We start from the raw sequence: 19,661 nt of genomic DNA on the forward strand, positions 1-19,661 counted from the left end.
AAGCATGGTGTCTTTATAAAATCTCCACTGCCTCCGCCCCTATGCAGGGAGGGTTGAAACAATAGCTGCTCTGGGAGCCAAGACCCGGCTATCTGAATTTGCTAGTCAAAAGCCATGATCTGTGATTGATCTTGCACACCTCTGTCCTTGGGGAAGAAGAGTTTATGTCTCTTTCTGTCACCAGCCTCTAGCCAGAGACTGGACCCTGCTGCACCCTGCCACAAGCATGGGACGCGGGTGCTGGTAGCTGCTGTGCAGAGAGAGCAATTTACAGTTCTTCACTGTAATTTAAAGAACTCTTGCTCTTTTCTGGATGATGTACAGTGTTCCTGTGGCCTCTGGCATGAAAATAGTTGTTTCAGACAGTTCTGCCTGCTTACTAGTTGTTTGATGGAAGAACTGAGCCCTGTAGCTCCCTACTCCACTATCTTTCCCAAAAGTATCCCCTGAATAATACAGTTTTTAAAATGATTACCATTTGACCATGATGCTGACACAACCCAAGGCTACAGTTTTCTCCATGCACTTAATTCAGTACAGACTTCTAAGTACTGGTCATTAATTGTATCTTTAAAGCCACAACAAGATTGATAGTCATTTTCACTGCCAGCAAGATCCTTCTTCATGAAACATCAGTATTGTTATTTTGAATAATACTCTCATCCATATACTGTAGGGCCAGGGCCATAGTGAAAGAATTCCTGGAGGGAATCCTCTTTTTTCTCAGAGTATACTTTTTCAACTGTAGGTAACTTTTGCTGTATGCATGATACTAAAATTATCTTCGCCTGAAAGTACTTAAAACTTTCAGAAATATGGGCACATGAATTATATACAGTGAATGTCAGATAAAACATGTGGGATGATGGCATTTTAGACTAACCTAAGGTTTTATCTTGTGTGTAGCTTTACTATGAGCAAGATGAGTCACCATACTCTATTCTGCTTAGAATCAGAGAAACTTGATTTACTGTTTTCTGCAAGCATCACTAAAGTAGACTTGTTATCTGCAGTACTGGAAACATTCAACAGAACCCATCAGAAGTGATTTCACTGCAAATGCCAAAGTTCTTTAGAGGTGTGATGACGAACCAAGAAAAGTTTTTCCGTTAGTGTAGTTGTCAGCCAATAGTATCATGTCTGTTTATGAAAATATACACGGATTAGTAATCTGTGTACTTGACTGTAAAATACTTATAGCTTTTTTGGGTGATATTTGCATTATGCCAAGGCAGCCCCCTTTGGTCTTTCCGCTGAGAATCACTTACAGTCAATATTAATATCTGCTCTGTGTGTGTGCGTGTCTTTTGATTGAGCAGTTTAATCCATTAACATTCAGTGTCATTACTGTATAAGCAGTTCTCACTTCATCCAATATTAAAAATTTTTTTTTCATATACTTAAAAACGTTTTTTAAAGATACTTAGATCACATAAATGTTACATAAAAAATGTAGAGTGTTCCCATATGACCCACTCCCTACCCCTCCCACACTATCCCACATTAACAACATCCTTCATTAGTGCGGTATGTTTGTTACAATTGATGAACACATATTGGAGCATTGCCACTAAGTGGATTGTAGTTTATTGTTTAAACTCTCTCCCACACAAAAGATGTGCTTTTTTTTTTTTGAAGAGTTTTTTGTTTGTTAATACATCTGAAAAGAATGTATATATGAAGAATTGAGACATGAGAAAGCATTGATAAACACTAATGAATCTACAAGCATTAGGGTTTAGGGAAGATGGAAAAGATTACCTAAATATTTTAAAAAAAATAAAAAAGGAAACTGTAACCAAAATAAGCTGATTAAAATCCCTATTAACACTTATGAAGAGTCTTCATAAGACTCTCCATGATTTTTATTATGCTAGAGAACCCCAACTGACTGCTCTAGGGTTCCTTAGACACAAAACAACAGAAATGTTGCTCAATGTTCTCTCCCCCCACCTGCATCTTCTTAGTAAAGCAGGCTTCCAGCCCCATCACTTGAAAGAGGATATGGGAAGCGGACTTGGCCCAGTGGTTAGGGCGTCCCTCTACCACATGGGAGGTCGGCAGTTCAAGCTCCAGGCCTCCTTGACCCGTGTGGAGCTGGCCCACGTGCAGTGCTGATACGTGCAAGGAGTGCCGTGCCACGCAGGGGTGTCCCCACGTAGGGGAGCCCCACACGCAGGGAGTGCGCCCCGTAAGGAGAGCCGACCAGCGCGAAGGAGCGTGCAGCCTGCCCAGGAGTGGTGCCATAGACACAGCAAGATGACACAACAAAAAGAAACACAGATTCCGGTGCCACTGACAATAACAGAAGAGGACAAAAAAGAACACACAGTGGATGAACACGGAGAGCAGACAACTGGGGCAGGGGGGAAGCGGAGAGAAATAAATAAATCTTAAAAAAAAAAAGAAAGAGAATGTGACTCATTCCATAAACATCTGTCTTTTAGCATCTGCCCTCCCCCCCCATATTTCCTCTTTATACCAGGTCTTTGGTTATCCTCTAGGAACACCATATCATATACCATTAAGCTGCACATTTATGCTAAGCAAAAGTACATGCTTTTAATAAAGGGTTTGTCGTGTGACACTGACCAACTTAGCTGACTTGGAATCTTCCTGGTTGAACTAACTTTTTTTTATGAGCCCTGAACTAGTGTTACAAGGGTCAGCCAAGTTTCCTTTGCTTTCCATTTGCAGTCCTATGAGGATGCATATTCTCTTTCAGTAGAGGAGATGAGGCTCATCCTGCCAGAAGCGTTCTGAGCTATATAACCTTGTGCTTCCTGTCTCTGGTGTCATATGGCTCAACCCTGGGAGTGACAGTTTTGACATGCAGGGGGCTATTATTGTCACATCCTCTAATAGAGGGGCCTGTGAGAGGGCCTTTCAGTTCTGTGGAGCACAGATGTCTCATGCTCCTTGCCTCTCAGACTTTAGAGCTCTGGGTTTTTATCACCAGTGTTTGCTGCTGATTTGCTTCTAATGTTGACTACCTTTTTCTGTCTCACTCCAAAATTTCTTCCTTAGTGTGTTCAGACTTCTATCAGTTTTCCCAGTGCTCAAAAACCTGTCCCCTTCTTCCCTGTTGAATTAATACCTGTGAGTAAACACTTACTTCTCCACTACCATTAGTTCATGACAGCCTAAAGGAGAATATAAATATCCATATCTTGATATACAGCCTTCCATATATATTACATATTTTTTCAAAAGGAAATCATGTCATGCATATTATTCTTAAACTGCTTCTCTCCACTTTACATCCTGAAAATAACCTTTCTATTTATTTAAATTCTTTTTAAAATTTGTATTTCTAAATTTTCAGGGACTGAAAACTTTCATGATTATAGCTGCACCATTGGACATTTTGTGTGTTTTTCTCTTCTTTCCTCATCCTCTCTTTCCTTCTTTCCTTTTATTTACTGCTAGTATAGTTTTTGTTGCTGAGAGTCCAGGGTTGTTTGTTCATCGTTGTATATATGTGCATGTGGCTATTAAACTTCAACTTGGACTTTTGGGCCATGGAAGTAGGCTGTCATTCGTTACAATGCTACCCTGTGTGTTCAAGGACAAGAGACCCATATCTTATCCATACTTGTCTTACCAGCATGTACCGTTATGCCCAGTGCAGTGGGTGTTCATTAAAGAATTACTCTTGAGTTCTAAAAGTCTGAGGGCCATTTGACAAATATGAATATCTACTATATACTTGGAATCCTGGATATAGGGGTGAACAAGACATTGCCCTTAGTGTACATGGTACTTAGAATCTGTAAGCTTATGCTATTCCATATGACAAGGTTTATAGTAAAGAATTGGCAATCATATTAATGTGAGGGTCAATTAAAAACGCTAAGAGCAGTCTAAATGACTTACAGTGTGGTGACTCGGGACCATGCCAATCATCTTAATGCATATGGCAAGATAAAAACTAACAAATTGATTTTCCAATAGATAGCATTTCTTATTTAGGATTGTCCCCTGGTAATATGGATTGAGATGATCTTTATTGGGTTTGTACTTCTTGATTCTTGTAAGTAACCAGAATTGGCTAAGTTTAACTTGAAATTTTCATACCTGAATATAATGTATTAGCTATTGTATTGTGTAATTTCCACACATCCAAAGATCTTTCTTTTTAGAGCTGGGTTTGGGTTTTTTATAATAAGAAATTTACCCCTAAATATTTTTGGTTCTTGTGTTACACATGTTAAAATATGATTAAACAGAGATTGCAGCCATGGAGATTTTCTGCTGTAAATTGATGTTTCAACCCTGCCAGCTGTTCATGTTTTCTGTGATCCCACTTATAAAAGTGGAAAGTGAAGGGTGAGTGGCTGCCCTCTTGAGGGGCAGGCACATGATTTTTAAAAAAATGTGTGTGCCTCAGCAGAGCTATATTAGTTTCATATAGCTTCCTTTTTCTTTTTTATTATAGGGCCAACTCTCAATGTTACAAGAAAAAATCGACCATTTGGAGCGTTTGCTAGCTGAGAATAATGAGATCATCTCAAATATTAGAGACTCGGTCATCAATTTGAGTGAATCTGTGGAGGATGGTCCGAAAAGTTCACAAGGCAATTTCAGCCAAGGTGCTGGCTCACATCTTCTGTCATCGCAACAGTCATCCCTCCCAATCGACCCTCAAGACTGTCTGTTTGCTTTACAAAGTGGAAGTCGGAATTCAGATGTGCAGGTAATGTATACATTCATTAATAATCAGTGGGATTTTTTTTTTAAGATTTGATCTGTTATTTGTTTTAACTTGGTAAGTCGCTTTAAATTTCTGGATTCCAGTTTCTCTCTTTGTCAAGTGATTAGTCAAAGATGACTAATCCTCTTTTTCAGTTGTAAAATTCCATGATTTTGTTCTCTGCCCATTTTTCTGACTCTTTTATACTTGGGTGAGGGTAGCCTTTTGGTGTGCTTTTCAGGTCTTACATTCTGTAAAAGTTGAAAACCTTTAGAGGTTTGAATTTTGGTAGAGAGATTTTCTTACCCTTTTTTGAAAAGTTCAGGAAAAGCCCTGCTTTTACTTTATAGCTGTTTCATAGTATAGCTGTCATGCAGTGTAGGGTTAGATTATTTTTTTGCTGAATATCATTTTGTGGCGGGAAAGGGATGTCTTTTTGAGCTGTGCTGTCCAATAAGGAAGCCATTGTCCTCATGTGGCTACTCAGCACTTAAAAAAAAGTGCCACGGGAAGCAGGATCTGGCTCAAGTGATAGAGCTTCTGCCTACCATATGGGAGGATCTGGGTTTGATCCCTAGGGCCTCCTGGTGAAAAAGAAGAGAAAGTGTTCCTGCACGGCAAGCCAGTGCCTGCGTGAGTGCCTGAGTGGTGAGCCAGTGTCCCCACGAGTGCCTATGTGAGTGCCCGAATGGTGAGCCATTCCCTTGCGCAAATGAGTCACGCAGTAAGATGATGACACATCAAAAGAGAGATAAGGGGAGAGTCAAGGTGAAGCACAGCTGAAATTAGGAACTGAGGTGGCATAATTGACAGGGAACCTCTCTCCACATCAGAGGTCGCCAGGATCGAATCCTGGTGAATCCTAGAGAAGAGAAAATGAGAAGAGAAGACAACACAGCAAAAACAGCAGGGTGGGAGCAGCGGCAGTCCCCCAGGTGCAATGGTAAGGACCAGGAAGGAATGAGGGTCCAACAGTGAGCCCCTGATACTAATGACAATGCTTGTGAGCCTATATGCGTGAAATAAGAACAAGGCCTAGAGCAGCACTGTGCCTAGGAGTTTCCTCCTGATAGCCTTCATGTTACTCAAATGTGGCCAGTCTCGAAGCCAAACTCAGCATGTAAATGCAATGCATTTCCCCCAGCGTGGGACATGACACCTGGGGATGAGCCTCCCTGGTACCGAGGGATCACTACCAAGCACCAGCTGATGATGCAACTAGAAAATGACCTTGAATTAAAGGTTCAACACAGACCAGCAGAATATCCCTGTCTACATATAATAACAGGAGTTTAAAATGCTGTTTCACCTAAATTAAGGGGGAAATGGAAAGGACAAATGAGTTTATATGGCTATGAGTCTCTAAAATAGAGTCTGGAGGTTGTCAGAAGGATTGCCCTTATGCACACCTGAGCAGAGTCTCAGAGACACATAAAGTAGATACAACCCCCGGTATTGATCCTTTGGAGGGCTAAAGAGACCCACGGGTTCTATGGTCATGGCAGATGGGGTTCACTGCCATGCCAATTGACCCTTCTTTGGAGCTGGTGTTTCTGCGTGATGAAGCTGGACTCAGATGGGATCTCTTTTCACAAGACTTTCATGCTACTTTACCGGAATTGTAGTTGGTGCTGGGGTTTAAGATATATCTAGGGGATTTGAATCTCTGGACTGACAACATGATAGCCAGGCCCTGACCTCAACAGACTTCAGCTCCTACACTCTGATTTATTGGACTTACTCCACTCAGCTAACATGGAGTTGAAGAATGTCAACCACCACACCACGGAGCCTAGAGTACCTACAACTGAAAGCAGGAGGATTGCATCCAGTATCCATGTGGAATCTAAACCCCCTCTTGACATAGATGTGGAATGGACACAACCAAGCCAAGGTCCACAGGAAGGAGGAATACAGTAAGGATCAGAGTGGACTTAATGATAATCTATTCATGAACTATTGTGGTTAATAATCGAGAAAATGTGGCATTGATGTGGAAAAAGTGGTCATGGTGGCTCCTGGGTTTGGGGAAGGTGAGGAAGAGAAGAGATGTGGACGCATTCTTGGGACTTGGAGTTGTCCTGGGTGGTGCCCCAGGGACAATTGCCGGATGTTCTATGTCCTCCGATGGCCCACTGGATGGAACGAGGGAAAGTGTGGGCTCTGGTGTGGAACACGGGACATGGGGTGCAGCGATGCCCACAGGTATACTCACCAGACGCAATGGATGTGACATGATGATGGGGGAGAGTGTTATTGGGGGTGGAGTGGTGGGGTGGGGGCAAATGGGGACCTCATATTTTTTTAATGTAATATCTTTTAAAAAAATGAATAAATTGAATAGAATTTGAAAAAAAAACCCAGCAGGGCGGGAGGAGGGGAAGGGAGGAAAATAAATAAATAAATCTTTAAAAAGAAAAGATGGCCAGTTTGAATTGAAATGTGCTGATTAAAATATACACAGAAAGACTTAGTATGAAAAAAATGTGAATTACCTCGTTAATTTTTTTGTATTGATTACATGTTGAGAAGATAATATTTTGGAGACAGTGGCCTAAGTAAAATATATCACAGATTGATTTCATCCATTTTGTTACTAGAAACTTTAAAAATATATATTTGGCTTGCATTATATTTCTTTTGGACAGTGCTGTTTATTTGAGGGCAGTGGAGTTGAAAACCAAGGTCAGAAAGGACTCCTGCCTTAAACTGAGGGTGTGTCATTCATATTTACTCTGTTCTGCAAGTTAGCAGAGCGCTATTGGCAGAACAAATAGAACTTGGTGGGAGGACCAAGTGGTGAATATTTTAAAGTCTGACAAAATGAGTTGGCTTCTGGCTTTGCTTTAGAGTAGTATTTTTCACCAGCTCCTGAGGGCAGGGAACCTGACTAGATCTTGATTCCATGGTTGACAGACCAAGCTGGAAGCTAGGGACTGGAGCTGGCCAGACCTTGCATCTGCTACTTCATCAGCCAGTGTGTGGCCAAATTTAGAAAGGATCAGAATCCTGTGCTGAGTAGAGATAGCTGTATCTGTGAGGCGTGGCTTTATGTTTTAAGTACCTAGCCTCCTTCATCTGTGCTAAGGGAAATATTCTACCCCTCCCCTTTTTTGGGTCTAAATCTTGGAAGGAGGGAAAGGAGTTGCAGAGAAACCACAGAAGGCAAGCTCAGTGAAGTAGGAGGGAACTGGGAAAGCTGCAGGACTGGAAGGAATTGCTGAGCCTGCTAACACATCCTTTCATCCAGCTGGCTCCCCAGGGGTTCTTAACAAGGGGTCTGTGAGCTTGACTTGAAATTCAAAGAGACATTTTTCTTGTGGGGATGTGTTGGTGTGGGTGTGATACATTTGTTAAATAATACAGAGTATAGTGTGGACAAAGCAAGGATCTGTGGTTTTCGTCTGATTGGCAGAGGAGTCCGTGGAACAAAAAGGTTAAGAGTGCTGATGTGTTGGCTTATCCTTTGGAGGGTTTAATTTTAATTCTTAAATCCATAAATTTCATAGTGAGAGATATGCTATTGCCTAAAATTCTTTGTTTTCACTTTTATATAATTTGCTTATCTGTAACATTTTTTGTAACTCATTTATGTATTAATTAGGCTGTAATTTTTACAGCCTAGTTAATTTTAACATAATTTTAACTTCATAAAAGATTGTTGGGTTGTGATCTTTGTCACAAATAGTATTATAGAGAGTATGAAGTATAAAAGTAATGTTTGAGGTTATGCTTTTCTAATATTTTTCCCTTTGTGTCCAAATAGATTGTTAGCAAGACAGAATACTGCACTGGAAACTTGGAACATATATAAATACTTAAAAGATAAATCTTAATTTTAAAAATTCCTCCATATTTAAATGATCTTGCATACTTGCTCCTGTTATAGTTTTATTCTTAGAATTAAAAAAGGTAAACATAACATTTACTAAATGGAAGAATAGCTACAGTTGCATTGTCATCCAGATATGAGCTTTAAAAATATATGAGCTTCATTAAACGATAAAGACAAACCAAATAACTTAAAAAAAAAAGTTTTCAGTACTGTATTTGAGAATTCTGAAATATCTGGTCATAATCAGATTTCATCAGAATTTTATTTTGTTTGCTGATCAATTCCTATAATTTCCATTAAATTGTATTAGAAGTAAAGTAAGCGAGGAAAGAATAGAATGAAATTATTTTTTATTAAAGGCCAGTGGGGGAGGGGATTATTTATCTTTTCTGCTTTAAACCCTTCAATTAATGTCTACAGAAATAGTTTTATCTTATAAAAATGTATATGCAGAGTATAGCAGTTGGTAGTTTTGAGTAAATATTCACTAACATCAAGTTTAAATTACTGATGTTTGTACATGGTTAAACTTAATTTTTTTTCTTGTCTTTTATATTTTTAGATGTTGGATGTTTACAGTCTTATTCCTTTTGACAATCCAGATGGTGGAGTGTGGAAGCAAGGATTTGACATTACGTATGAAACTGATGAATGGGACACGGAGCCCCTTCAAGTCATCGTGGTGCCTCATTCCCATAATGACCCAGGTAAAGTTTGTACTTCAAAAAAAAGAGGTTATTAACCCCCTTTTAGGCCCAGACTTTTTAAGTGAGAATCTTGTAGAATCCGCTTACCAAATTTTTGAGGCATTATTCTCTGAATTTTAATAGTAACATTTTCTTCATATGTATTATTAGAGTTTCAGTTCTCATTTTATCAATTTTTGTACCATTCAAGAGTAGTACTTGTGTAACATGAAATAGTAATAATAGTAAGTGGTCTTAGCTTTGGGAGTGAAAAGTGTGTTTAAGATCCTTGGTGCTGGGGTCAGACAGACATGGGCATTGGAGTCCCAGCCCCATTGGTATTGGCTGGATGAGTTCAGGCAAAGTTACTTAATTTCCTGGAGACTCAGTTTTTTGACTGGGAAACTTGGTAAAGGGAAATTGCTAAAATTATAATGGGAAATGTGATTTGATATGCAAACATGTTTGTGTGAATACACAGGCACAGAGTAAATGCCCACTGAATATTGGCTTTCTGTTTTGGCAGTATAATTCTGAAGACTTCTTTTGAAGTGTATTATTTTTCTCAATTTCTCAATTTTATCATTACCATGAGAGGTTTCACTCTTCACCTAATACTTTGAATTGTTTTCTCTTTACTCCTGGTGTTCATTTATTTTCTGATTATATTCTTTCACACTCATTTATTGACATCTATTTCTTTTTATTTCTAAGACAATAGAACTTGTTACTTTGGCAAAATACTTGTGTGTGTGTGTGCTACTTTGGGTATGAGAGGCTTGCTGGGAGGTGGAGTTTGGGTGCTGAAATATTTGAATTTCCAGAACACTTCAATATGTTGCATGCACAGAGGTATAAAATATATGAAATTGATATTCTAGAATCCTGTGTCAAGCAGTTGCCACACATCAGCTTCTGACTTGGTTTCTCGTCTTTAGTCTTAATGTCTTCATCTTTTCCTACAAATATCTGTCTAAATTTTCTTCCTATATATTTTGCGTCAACTTCCTCCTTAGTCTTAGCCTGTTCCTTCAAATTCAAACGCAGGATGGCTGGGTATCTTGGAAAGACTTTAGCGATTTGGAGCCAGACATGATGAGGCAGGCATCTTGGCTCTGCTGTCTGCTGCCCCTGTGCCCTTGGGCACATTTGCTTTTGTCAACCTGTAAAGTGGAGAGCATACAGTGGAGAAACATTTCAGGCAAGGGCTAGTTGTAAAGTAAGAACAAAGGGTGTGAAAATCACATCTAATCAAAATTCATTTTGCTATTTATTCACCTTTGCACCAGATTAAGTAATTCATTAGCATTTAAGGGACATGTGTGAAAAATACATATGTTTGCTTACTAGACGCATATTCACTGAGTTTGACCACTTTGACTGCCTGTGGGACTGCAGATTTTTTAAAATCTCATATTCCTTCTCTGACTAGTCACCTAATGAGTGAAATAGTGGCAGAGCACTGTTTAAATTGTTCTGTCCTCTCTCTCTGTCAATCATGTATGGTTTATCTTATCACTTAATTGGGTGCGTGATAAGATTCCATTGTATAATCTTTCTTGTAGGTTATAAATAGACCTCACAGTGTTTCTTATAAGTCGTCCTTGGTGCAGCCCTCCCCCCCCAACTCCCTTTTTGATATTTAACAGGAACAAAAATCCCATTTATATCCTTTCCACTTTTCTGTCATCTTCAATTTCCTCAGATTTCATTTGCCGCATTTCTATAACATGGACACTTAACAGTAATAAAATCTATGGTTTACCAGGCAGTGTGCCAAATGTTTTGTAAACAGCTCATCTAGTGCTCATGATAACACTTGGAGGTTAATACCACTATTCACGTTCATGTGAAGATGTTACTAGCTTGCCAAGGTTATCTAGGTAGTAAGTGGAACCAGAGTACTTCCTTATTAGTTTACCTGGATCTCCCACTAGAATAAACTCAGGTGGCAGAGAACATTAAACTCTAAACCCTCTCCCCTTTGCGTTGCTCAACACTTGGCATATAGTAATTCCTAAAAGCATGTGAGCCCTTCTGACTTGTGTCCATCTTCATCCCTTCCCCTAATTTCTCTCACTAGTACACACACAAGCACCTATGCTTGCACATATGCACAGATGTAAATATTGACAGCATTTGTGTTTGGGCTCTTTGCTAGAATGTAAACTCAGTGAGGGCTGGAGCTTTGTCTTACTAACCAGCATGTCTCTAATGTCTAGAACAGTAACTAGCACATTTTATGAGGTCACTACGCTTGGGTTAAATAAGTCAATGAACAAGTGAAATTGACTTAGCACACTCAGATGAAACATTTGACTCATTCCTTGGCCTACACTTTTAACTTCCCTACTACTTGTTGTCTATTTATTTATTCTTTAAAATATATCTTATTTAAAATGTACTTTGTAATTTTATGTATGGACCTCTGAAGATATTAAGCTCTTCAAGGGCAGGGACTGACTGCCTCTTCCTTTTACCTTTTTTTTTTTGCAGTGCTGTCCCTGAGAGAATTAGTATGTTTGTTTTGTGAGAAGACATTCCTAATAACTATTCCTGACTGCAATAAATGAATCTGTCTGTTGGCATCCTAGCAACCACAATTGAATCTTTTTGTCTTAATAAAGGATACTAATGACCCTTACTCTCAGGCCCTTTTCCACTTGAGGAAAAAATAATGGCCAGAAACAGACCTTTAAAAACTAAAGTGATTTTGCTAAAAAGCAAAATTCTAGGACAAGAATCCACTGACTTTTCTTAATAATTTTCATAGTATCACTTCTCTAAAAAAAAGTAGAATTTAGATAAACTAAATTTTTCTGTGCAAAATGGAATCAATCTGATTATGAAAAAAAACACTTTTCCAGTTTGGGGAAAAAAGAGAAAAGTATATGCACATACATTCCATCTGGAATGCGAAATCTTTGTGTAATACTTCTAAATGAATGTGTAGTTAGGCAGTTTACTTTCTAAATGAGATTTAGAGAAATTTGTTTGCATTTTCTGCAGCAACAATTTAAAACAAGCTTTAGCTCAGTATTTTGTTTCATCATTGGATTTTTGTCTGTTGTGGATAGAAATATTTAAAATTGATTTTTAAAAGATTCCTATATATAGTGCCCTAACTTAAAGAATTTATTCTGCTGTATTTGTATATATGTAGATTTTTTCTTTTGACTGACTTAGTACTATCCCACAAGAAAAGGTAAATTTCAAATTATGTTTGTATCTTAATAAAATCCTTATTTATGTCTTCTTCCAGAATATAAATGTGACAGTTGTCATACAATATTTTATATGGTTTACATGAGTTAAAACAAAATTGGAAAATAATTTTTAGTGAACGCTGATAACTTTGAACTGTTAAACTTTTGAAAAAGTTTTGAATCATAGACCATGAAATTAAATGTTAGTTGATTGATACATGTTCATGCTGTATTTAATAAGCTGATTAAAATACAATTACAGCACCTTTGTATCTAAAATCTTAATTCTTTGCTCCCTTCTAGTTAAACTGCGGAAATAATTGGTTAATTTTCCTTTAAAGAAATCAGAGTGTGTAGAGAGAAGATAAGGTGTATTAAATGGAAAGTTGGACAGCTTATTGTTAGTTAAGCAATTTGTAAAATGAATATTAGAAAATAATCCCCTATGTGGTGGTGGGACTATAAAGTAGTAGGAAGAACTAAGCCCAAGAATCACACTGGAAAATAATTTTCTTTTGTAGTCTTTTTTTTTTGGTAACCTTAAGGAAACAGATTTGTATTTATTATTAAATTACAATTTGAAATGTTTGTGTATATATTCTTATTCAAAATATGTTCATAAAAAAAGAATAAAAACACGTGAGAAAATCACAGTGTGAAGTTGTTTTAAAATTTTTCTATTCAAATAATTAAGTATGATCAGCCATACTTGGGTAATGCCCATGTGGGTGAAGAGCGTTGGAGACTTCAAATACTTTTTGCCAAAGGAACCTGGTATTTGGAATGAGATGACCAGAGGGGAAGAGACTTGTATCTGGACACTTTTGGGGGAGTACTTTCTTCTGTTTATTCACTGCAGGGTAAAGTGGGTTCTTCGGTTTGACTGTGATGCTTGGAAATTTGAGTTATTGGAGTTAAAGTAATGTGAGGATGAACTGGGAACTAGTATTCTTTGCCTGTCCTGCAGTGTGTGCCAGAGTTGTTATTACTTCATGGAGTCCCTTCTGCAAACTTGAAAAGTGGTAAATTAAGCCCTTCTAACAGGTGAAGGCAGTGAAGCTACAGTAGGTTATATGTTCAAGGTCACTCACTTATTTAATTGGCAGAGGCTGGTGCCTTGAAACTTAGGTTTGCCTGATTCCCAAACCCATGTTCTTTCCATTTACCATACTGCCTCTTAAGATACATTACTCAGTCCAAATATTGCTATTTCTTTTCTTCTTGCTTTATGAGCATTGGCCAATTTATCATAATTATCTGGACTTTGAATTGTTAATTGAATTGTCAGATTTAGCAAATATGTATGTCCCAAATATTGCATGGGATATACTTAGACTAAAAATGTATTCATTCTTTATCTGAAATTCAAATTAACTTGGCATTCCATATTTTATCTGGCAACCTTAATCGTTAAGAAAATTTTAACATTTAAAGTTAAATATTTACATGGTTATTTAGAATTCTGCTTTTAAGAAAACTCAAGAATGTTGTATTGAGGTTCCTTTTTAGAAGGAAAAAAAATTCAGATGGTTTGGACTGTCTGCAGACTGCATTCCTTGGACAGTCCACGTTAGCAGTGCCTGAGAGATGTAGGTGGTCGTTAAACATCTCCTGAGTCCCCATGTTCCACTTACCTTTGTCTGAGGTGAGTCTGTCCTTCAAATCTGGGTGCTTCAGAGCTTAGTAATACCCTGGTAGTACGAAAAATTGCTAACACCGTGGAACTGTTCAAGGCACTTACATATATTAACTCTATTATTCCTCACAGTTTAGCTTTATGACAAAAGTATTATTATTGTCCTCATTTCATGCATGAGAAAACTGAGGCACAAGAGGGGATACTATTTCAGACAACCTGGCTCTGTTTGGGGAAGACTATTTAGGCCTGAAATGAACTTAATTGGTGCTAATTTTGGATACTTACAGATAGAATCCTTAATGAGGGAGGTAAATAACTTTAGCCCAGAGTTAGAAATTATTTTGAAGGTTGATCTCACAATTGCAAGTATCAGATATCAATGTATGCAGGTCTTTTAAAGGACATGTAGAACAGCAATGCAGTGAAGGGTCACAGTAGGACATTATACACATACACAGCTGCAAGATGAACAAAACCCCAGCTATCCTAACTGTAATGCAAATGGTATAAAATTTCCAGTGACAGCATCTTACGTGGATTCAAAAACTGCTGTATCTCAAACAGAGTAATGGAAGTGAGGATGATATATGTAGAAAACCATTTAGATGACACCAAGTCACCAAGCATTTAGTGGGATCAGCAGTTATATTCTTATAGGTCATTGGGAATTCTCAGCCTCATATTTGACTATTTCTCTCCCATTTCCTGGAAACTGTAATCAGTTACTAATTTTTCTTTATTTTGCCAACCTGGTCTCTTATTTCTAGTTCAACTGTTAGACTTAGCTGTTAAAAAAAAAATTACCTTAATAGTCTCATTTCCTGTTTCTCTGTTTCTACTTTATTTTTTAGTCAGTCCCTTATGCTCTTAACACAGGTGTTTCTTGAAAGCACACGTCAGAAAACATTATGTCCTTCCTCATAAGTTTTCAGTAAGAAATGAGAATGATTTAGGGGGCTTTTAGTGATCTGACCCCCACTTCTATTTTTATTTTTGTTTCTCACCGTAGTCTCACCATAAACTCTGCAATCCAGCTATACCCAACCTTCTTTTCCCTGCAATTGACACGTACCTTCATGTCTTAGTGAATTTTCTATATATGCTCTTCTCTTTGAAACTACCACCTTTCTGCTCTATCTAGACAATGACTAATTTGAGAAGCTTTCTTCTGGCCTTCATAATATTTCTTTATCTTCATAGCATTTTCTTCATATTTTCACTGTGAAATCTCTTTTCTTTTAAGCAAAATGCCTCCAAAATTAATTTAATAATAAAACTCTAACAATCCAGCATAAAAGGCAAATTTAGAGGAAACAGTCTTTATGAAGATTGATAAGTAAAAGGCTTTTATAAGTACAATTACTTAGTTTCATCAGTTTACAATGTTACAAACTAAGACCATTTCAAAGAATGGTTTATCAGGGGAGTTTTCAGAGAGAAATCACAGTGACTGCTTAATCCATTCTGCCTTGAACACTTAATTCACCATTCAAGGATCATGCAAAAAATATGTCAAACATATTTCCATGAGACAAAATACAAACTCAAAGATGTCAATTAAAAAACCTTCCATAAAATTCATCTATAATAGATATTAATATCACTACAGTACAGCACAATAAATGAAGAATGAACTGAAAGAAAGCCTCTTGCAGTTTTCAATATTGATTAATATAAAAATAAATTAGATTTCATTGTCCTTGCACAATAGAGTAATCAAGTATTCCCTTTTGTACTCAACTGGCTCTTTCTTTTTATAAATTACTATAAAACTACAATTGTATATTAAACATGAGACCAATCAGAAAGATAGTGGTTTATGAAAAGTTGTACGGGTTAAATTTTGGTGTAATATTTATGTGAAGCAGTGTATTTAACTACTTCAGATAATTTCTGTGCTTTTCAAAATTTAGTGTTAGAAATACCTTTATTTCCCTTTTTACCTGGTTTGGTGTTTGAGATAGGGAAAAGGCACTTAAAGATACGGTGATGATAATGATGATGATAATAATGATTATAGCAGGTATTTATCAGGTGCTGTTAGTTTCTGGGCTCAATCCTGAGCACTTGATATTTTTAAACTCATGACTGTTGGCATGGCCAGCAGACTTTAGAACATCCCATTTAAGGGAAGGTTGGATTTTCTTATCTGTGGGAATCTGGATGTGGATCTTGGCTCAGTGCTCTGGGCAGGGTTCAAATTCAAAACCTCTGTGAGGCAAGATGGGATTCCTTGCAAACCACTGTTTTGTGAGATATCTTTGAACATAGTAAATTTTGGAATAATTTGTATTAATTTTATCATAGTTTTTCTATAGGTACCAGTTTTTTGTTTAAACATGGAAAAGTTGAATTATCTAAGAAGTATTCTTTGGTGACAAACTAGCTTAAAAGTGCCCTCGATGAAGAAGGCCCTATACAAAATACTTTATTCTTTGGCTCATTGCTTCATGTTTGTCACATTGTAGATGCTCAGTAAATATTCGTAGAATGAATGAATGGATTTGAGTTAAAGCAAAAGTTAATAAATGTAATTATAACTGCAGTGCTTTTTTTAGCAGCTCTTATTTGCTTTGCCAAAATAGTTTTATTGTCTGTGCTAGCATTTTTCTCTTTTTTTGTGCTAATAATATAGCATACATTGAATCTTAATTGTAGACAGACAAAAGAAATAACCAGGTGGACCTTATATTTTAGTCCTTTCACAAGTTTGAGATTTGGAAACAATAGAGCAGTTCTTTTTGGGTATATACTCCCTTCCCTGTAAGATTTTATAGGTAAGAACAAGTTATCTCCAGTAGGTAGAGCGAGTGGCTCCACACATTTTTGCTTTGACCATTCATTGTGTTGCTTATTAGTTAACACATGGAGACAATGTTTGGTGCTGTGGTCTTAATCATTTTTTTATCTTATAGCCAAATTTCAAATGTCTTTGGATAATATTTTCGGATAGTTGAGAAGTAGTAGGAAAAGCCAGAGAACCAAGTGTAGCAGCTACACTTCTTCTCTTTTGAAGAAACTTTACATAGATGTGTACACATTTATTGTTTAATTAGTGTGACTTTGTGCTTCCAAGCAAATTGAACACTGCATTCTTTAGATTTTGGCAGAATTTTACTTCTCAGTATTATTAATAACAGTGTAATTACCTTATTGCTCTGTTGCCCACTCTGAGGTATTGTTTATACTTCTGATTTTCTTTTTCTTAGTTTAACTTGTTTAATGGGTAGGGAATTTTAGGTGTGGCTTGAGAGGATACAGTTTGATCCCTTATTATGAATATAGTGCCGCCAGCTGGTTTCACATTTTAAAGATTAAAAAATCCTTGAGCTAGAAATAAATGAAAATAGAATTAGGTGATATAATTATGTTAGGTATTAATATAAATAAAGAATTTTTGGCCTTAGGTATTGTTCTCATTTTCATTTGATGAATTCATGAAGTTTTTGGAGTTTTCAGTATTTCAGTATTAGATAGTAGCTTTTTGAGTCTTGTGTCCACTCAGGTTGAATTTTAACTGAAAGCATTTGCTAAAATTTAAAATGCCTTCATAGAAACGAAACATCTAAAGATATCCAAAGGTAATGCAATGAAATGTGACTGAATTGAAATCAGATGTATGAATTAGACATTTGTGGTATATTTGTGTCTTGATTTAGGTTGGGTGAAGACTTTCGATGACTACTTTAGAGAAAAGACTCAGCATATTTTTAATAACATGGTCGTAAAGCTGAAAGAAGACTCAAGGAGGAAATTTATGTGGTCTGAGATCTCTTATCTTTCAGAGTGGTGGAATATAATAGATACTCAGAAGAAGGATGCTGTTAAAAGGTTTGTTTTAAGACTGTTTTTCTGAAATTTGGTAATATTAAAGATTGTTAACACGAGATAATAACAATGGTAAATTTACTTTGGTCAGGGATTTGGAAGGGAGGGGGAAGGGATGAATAGGTGGAACATAGGCATTTTTAGGTCAGTGAAATTGTTCGGTATGATACTGCAATGGTGGACATATGACATTATAAAGCTGTATAATAAAAAAGTATAAACCATAATGTAAACTACAGACTTAGTAGCAGTGCTTAGTATAGACTTAGTAGCAGTGCTTCAGTATTGGTTCATCAACTAACTGTACCACACTAATCTAAGATGCTTAATAGGCTTAACTATGTGTTTGGGTGTGTTTGGGGGTTATATGGGAATTTTCTATACTTTTGGTGTAATTTTTCTGTAAATCTAAAACTTCTCTCTATATAAAATTTATTATAATAAAAAAGGATTGTATAGAGAAACAAATATTAAATTTTCAAAAGGTGAAAATTCTTATTCTTATATCTGAAACTGAAAATATTTCTTCACATACTTTTTCCTTCGGTTTGGTTCATCTCCGAAAAAGTGATTTGAAACTTTTCCATTGAAATTCTTTTGTTCTAACTTTGCCTTAAATATGAAAAGGGGATTAATATTTTAAAGGTTTTCTGAAGCGTATTTTCAAAGTGACCTCTGGAAAGAATGTTTCAATGAATTTTCAACCTTTTTATAGAAGTATATTAATTGTCTATTGGCCAGCATTATAATTTTCTAAAACTTTGGCCAAATGGATGGTTGAAAAATATTTTAATTTGTATTTTTGGTTACTAATAAGGTTGCATATTTTTAAATACATTCAGACTGAGTATTTTTTGTTTGATTGTGTACTTTTTCTTATTTCTAAGAATATTTATTAACTATACAGAATTGTATGTTTTTCAAGTTTTCAGTTGCTTTTTTCAAGTTTTTATTTGGTTTTTAATTCTTAGTGCTTGATATTATACAGAATTCTTTTTCAAATCCACTGATCTGTTTTCTTTTGGATATTGCCGTTACCATCAAATTTAGAAAGATCTTGCCTAAGTAGAGAGCAGAAAAATCATTCTTTTTCCTCATTTTAATTTTTACTGTGTACTTTTAAAATCCCAAATTTAGTTTTTTATATGATGATTAGGGGTTATGTTCACCATGTCCCCCCACACCCAAGAGTTATGAACTGTCTTCGCATGAATTTCTCTCTTTCATTTATTCAACATCTCCCCTACAGCACTACTGTGTGTATTAGTCCCTATTCTAAGTACTTTATAAATCCCGAGAATCCTGGCAACAATACTGGGAAGAAGGTGCAATGCAGTGCTGATGTGCCAGTCCAGGTCATCCAGCTCCAGAGTCTCCCTTGAATTCTGTGCTGTCCTGCCTCCCTAAGAGTTAGTCTATTTCTTTCTAATTATTTGAAGTGCATCTTTCTTGTATCTTTTATTTTCTTGTATTTTATTTTTTATTTATTTCCCACCCCTCCCCCATTGTTTGCTCTCTCTGTCCATTCGCTGTGTGTTCTTCTGTGACCGCTTCTGTCCTTATCAGCGGCACCGGGAATCTGTGTTTCTTTTTGTTGTGTCATCTTGTTGTGTCAGCTCTCTGTGTGTATGTTGCCATTCCTGGGCAGGCTGTACTTCGTTTCATGCTGGGCGGCTCTCCTTACAGGACACACTCCTTGCGCGTGGGGCTTCCCTACGTGGGGGACACCCCTGCGTGGCAGGGCACTCCTTGTGTGCATCAGCACTGCGCATGG

At 36.9% G+C, this 19,661-nt stretch overlaps 1 protein-coding gene across 1 annotated transcript in view; it reads left to right on the top strand.

Moving 5' to 3' along the window:
• Nucleotides 1–19,661, top strand: part of MAN2A1 (mannosidase alpha class 2A member 1) — a 193,798-nt gene that overhangs the window by 39,689 nt on the left and 134,448 nt on the right. Inside the window, exons 3-5 of the mRNA XM_004484085.5 lie at nt 4,439–4,696; nt 9,091–9,235; nt 17,719–17,890. Of these exons, the coding sequence (XP_004484142.2) occupies nt 4,439–4,696; nt 9,091–9,235; nt 17,719–17,890 (575 nt within the window). The remainder of the gene's footprint in view (nt 1–4,438; nt 4,697–9,090; nt 9,236–17,718; nt 17,891–19,661) is intronic.

The sequence above is a fragment of the Dasypus novemcinctus genome, chromosome 2 (assembly GCF_030445035.2).
Source record: "Dasypus novemcinctus isolate mDasNov1 chromosome 2, mDasNov1.1.hap2, whole genome shotgun sequence".
In the NCBI taxonomy this organism is placed as follows: Eukaryota; Metazoa; Chordata; class Mammalia; order Cingulata; family Dasypodidae; genus Dasypus; species Dasypus novemcinctus.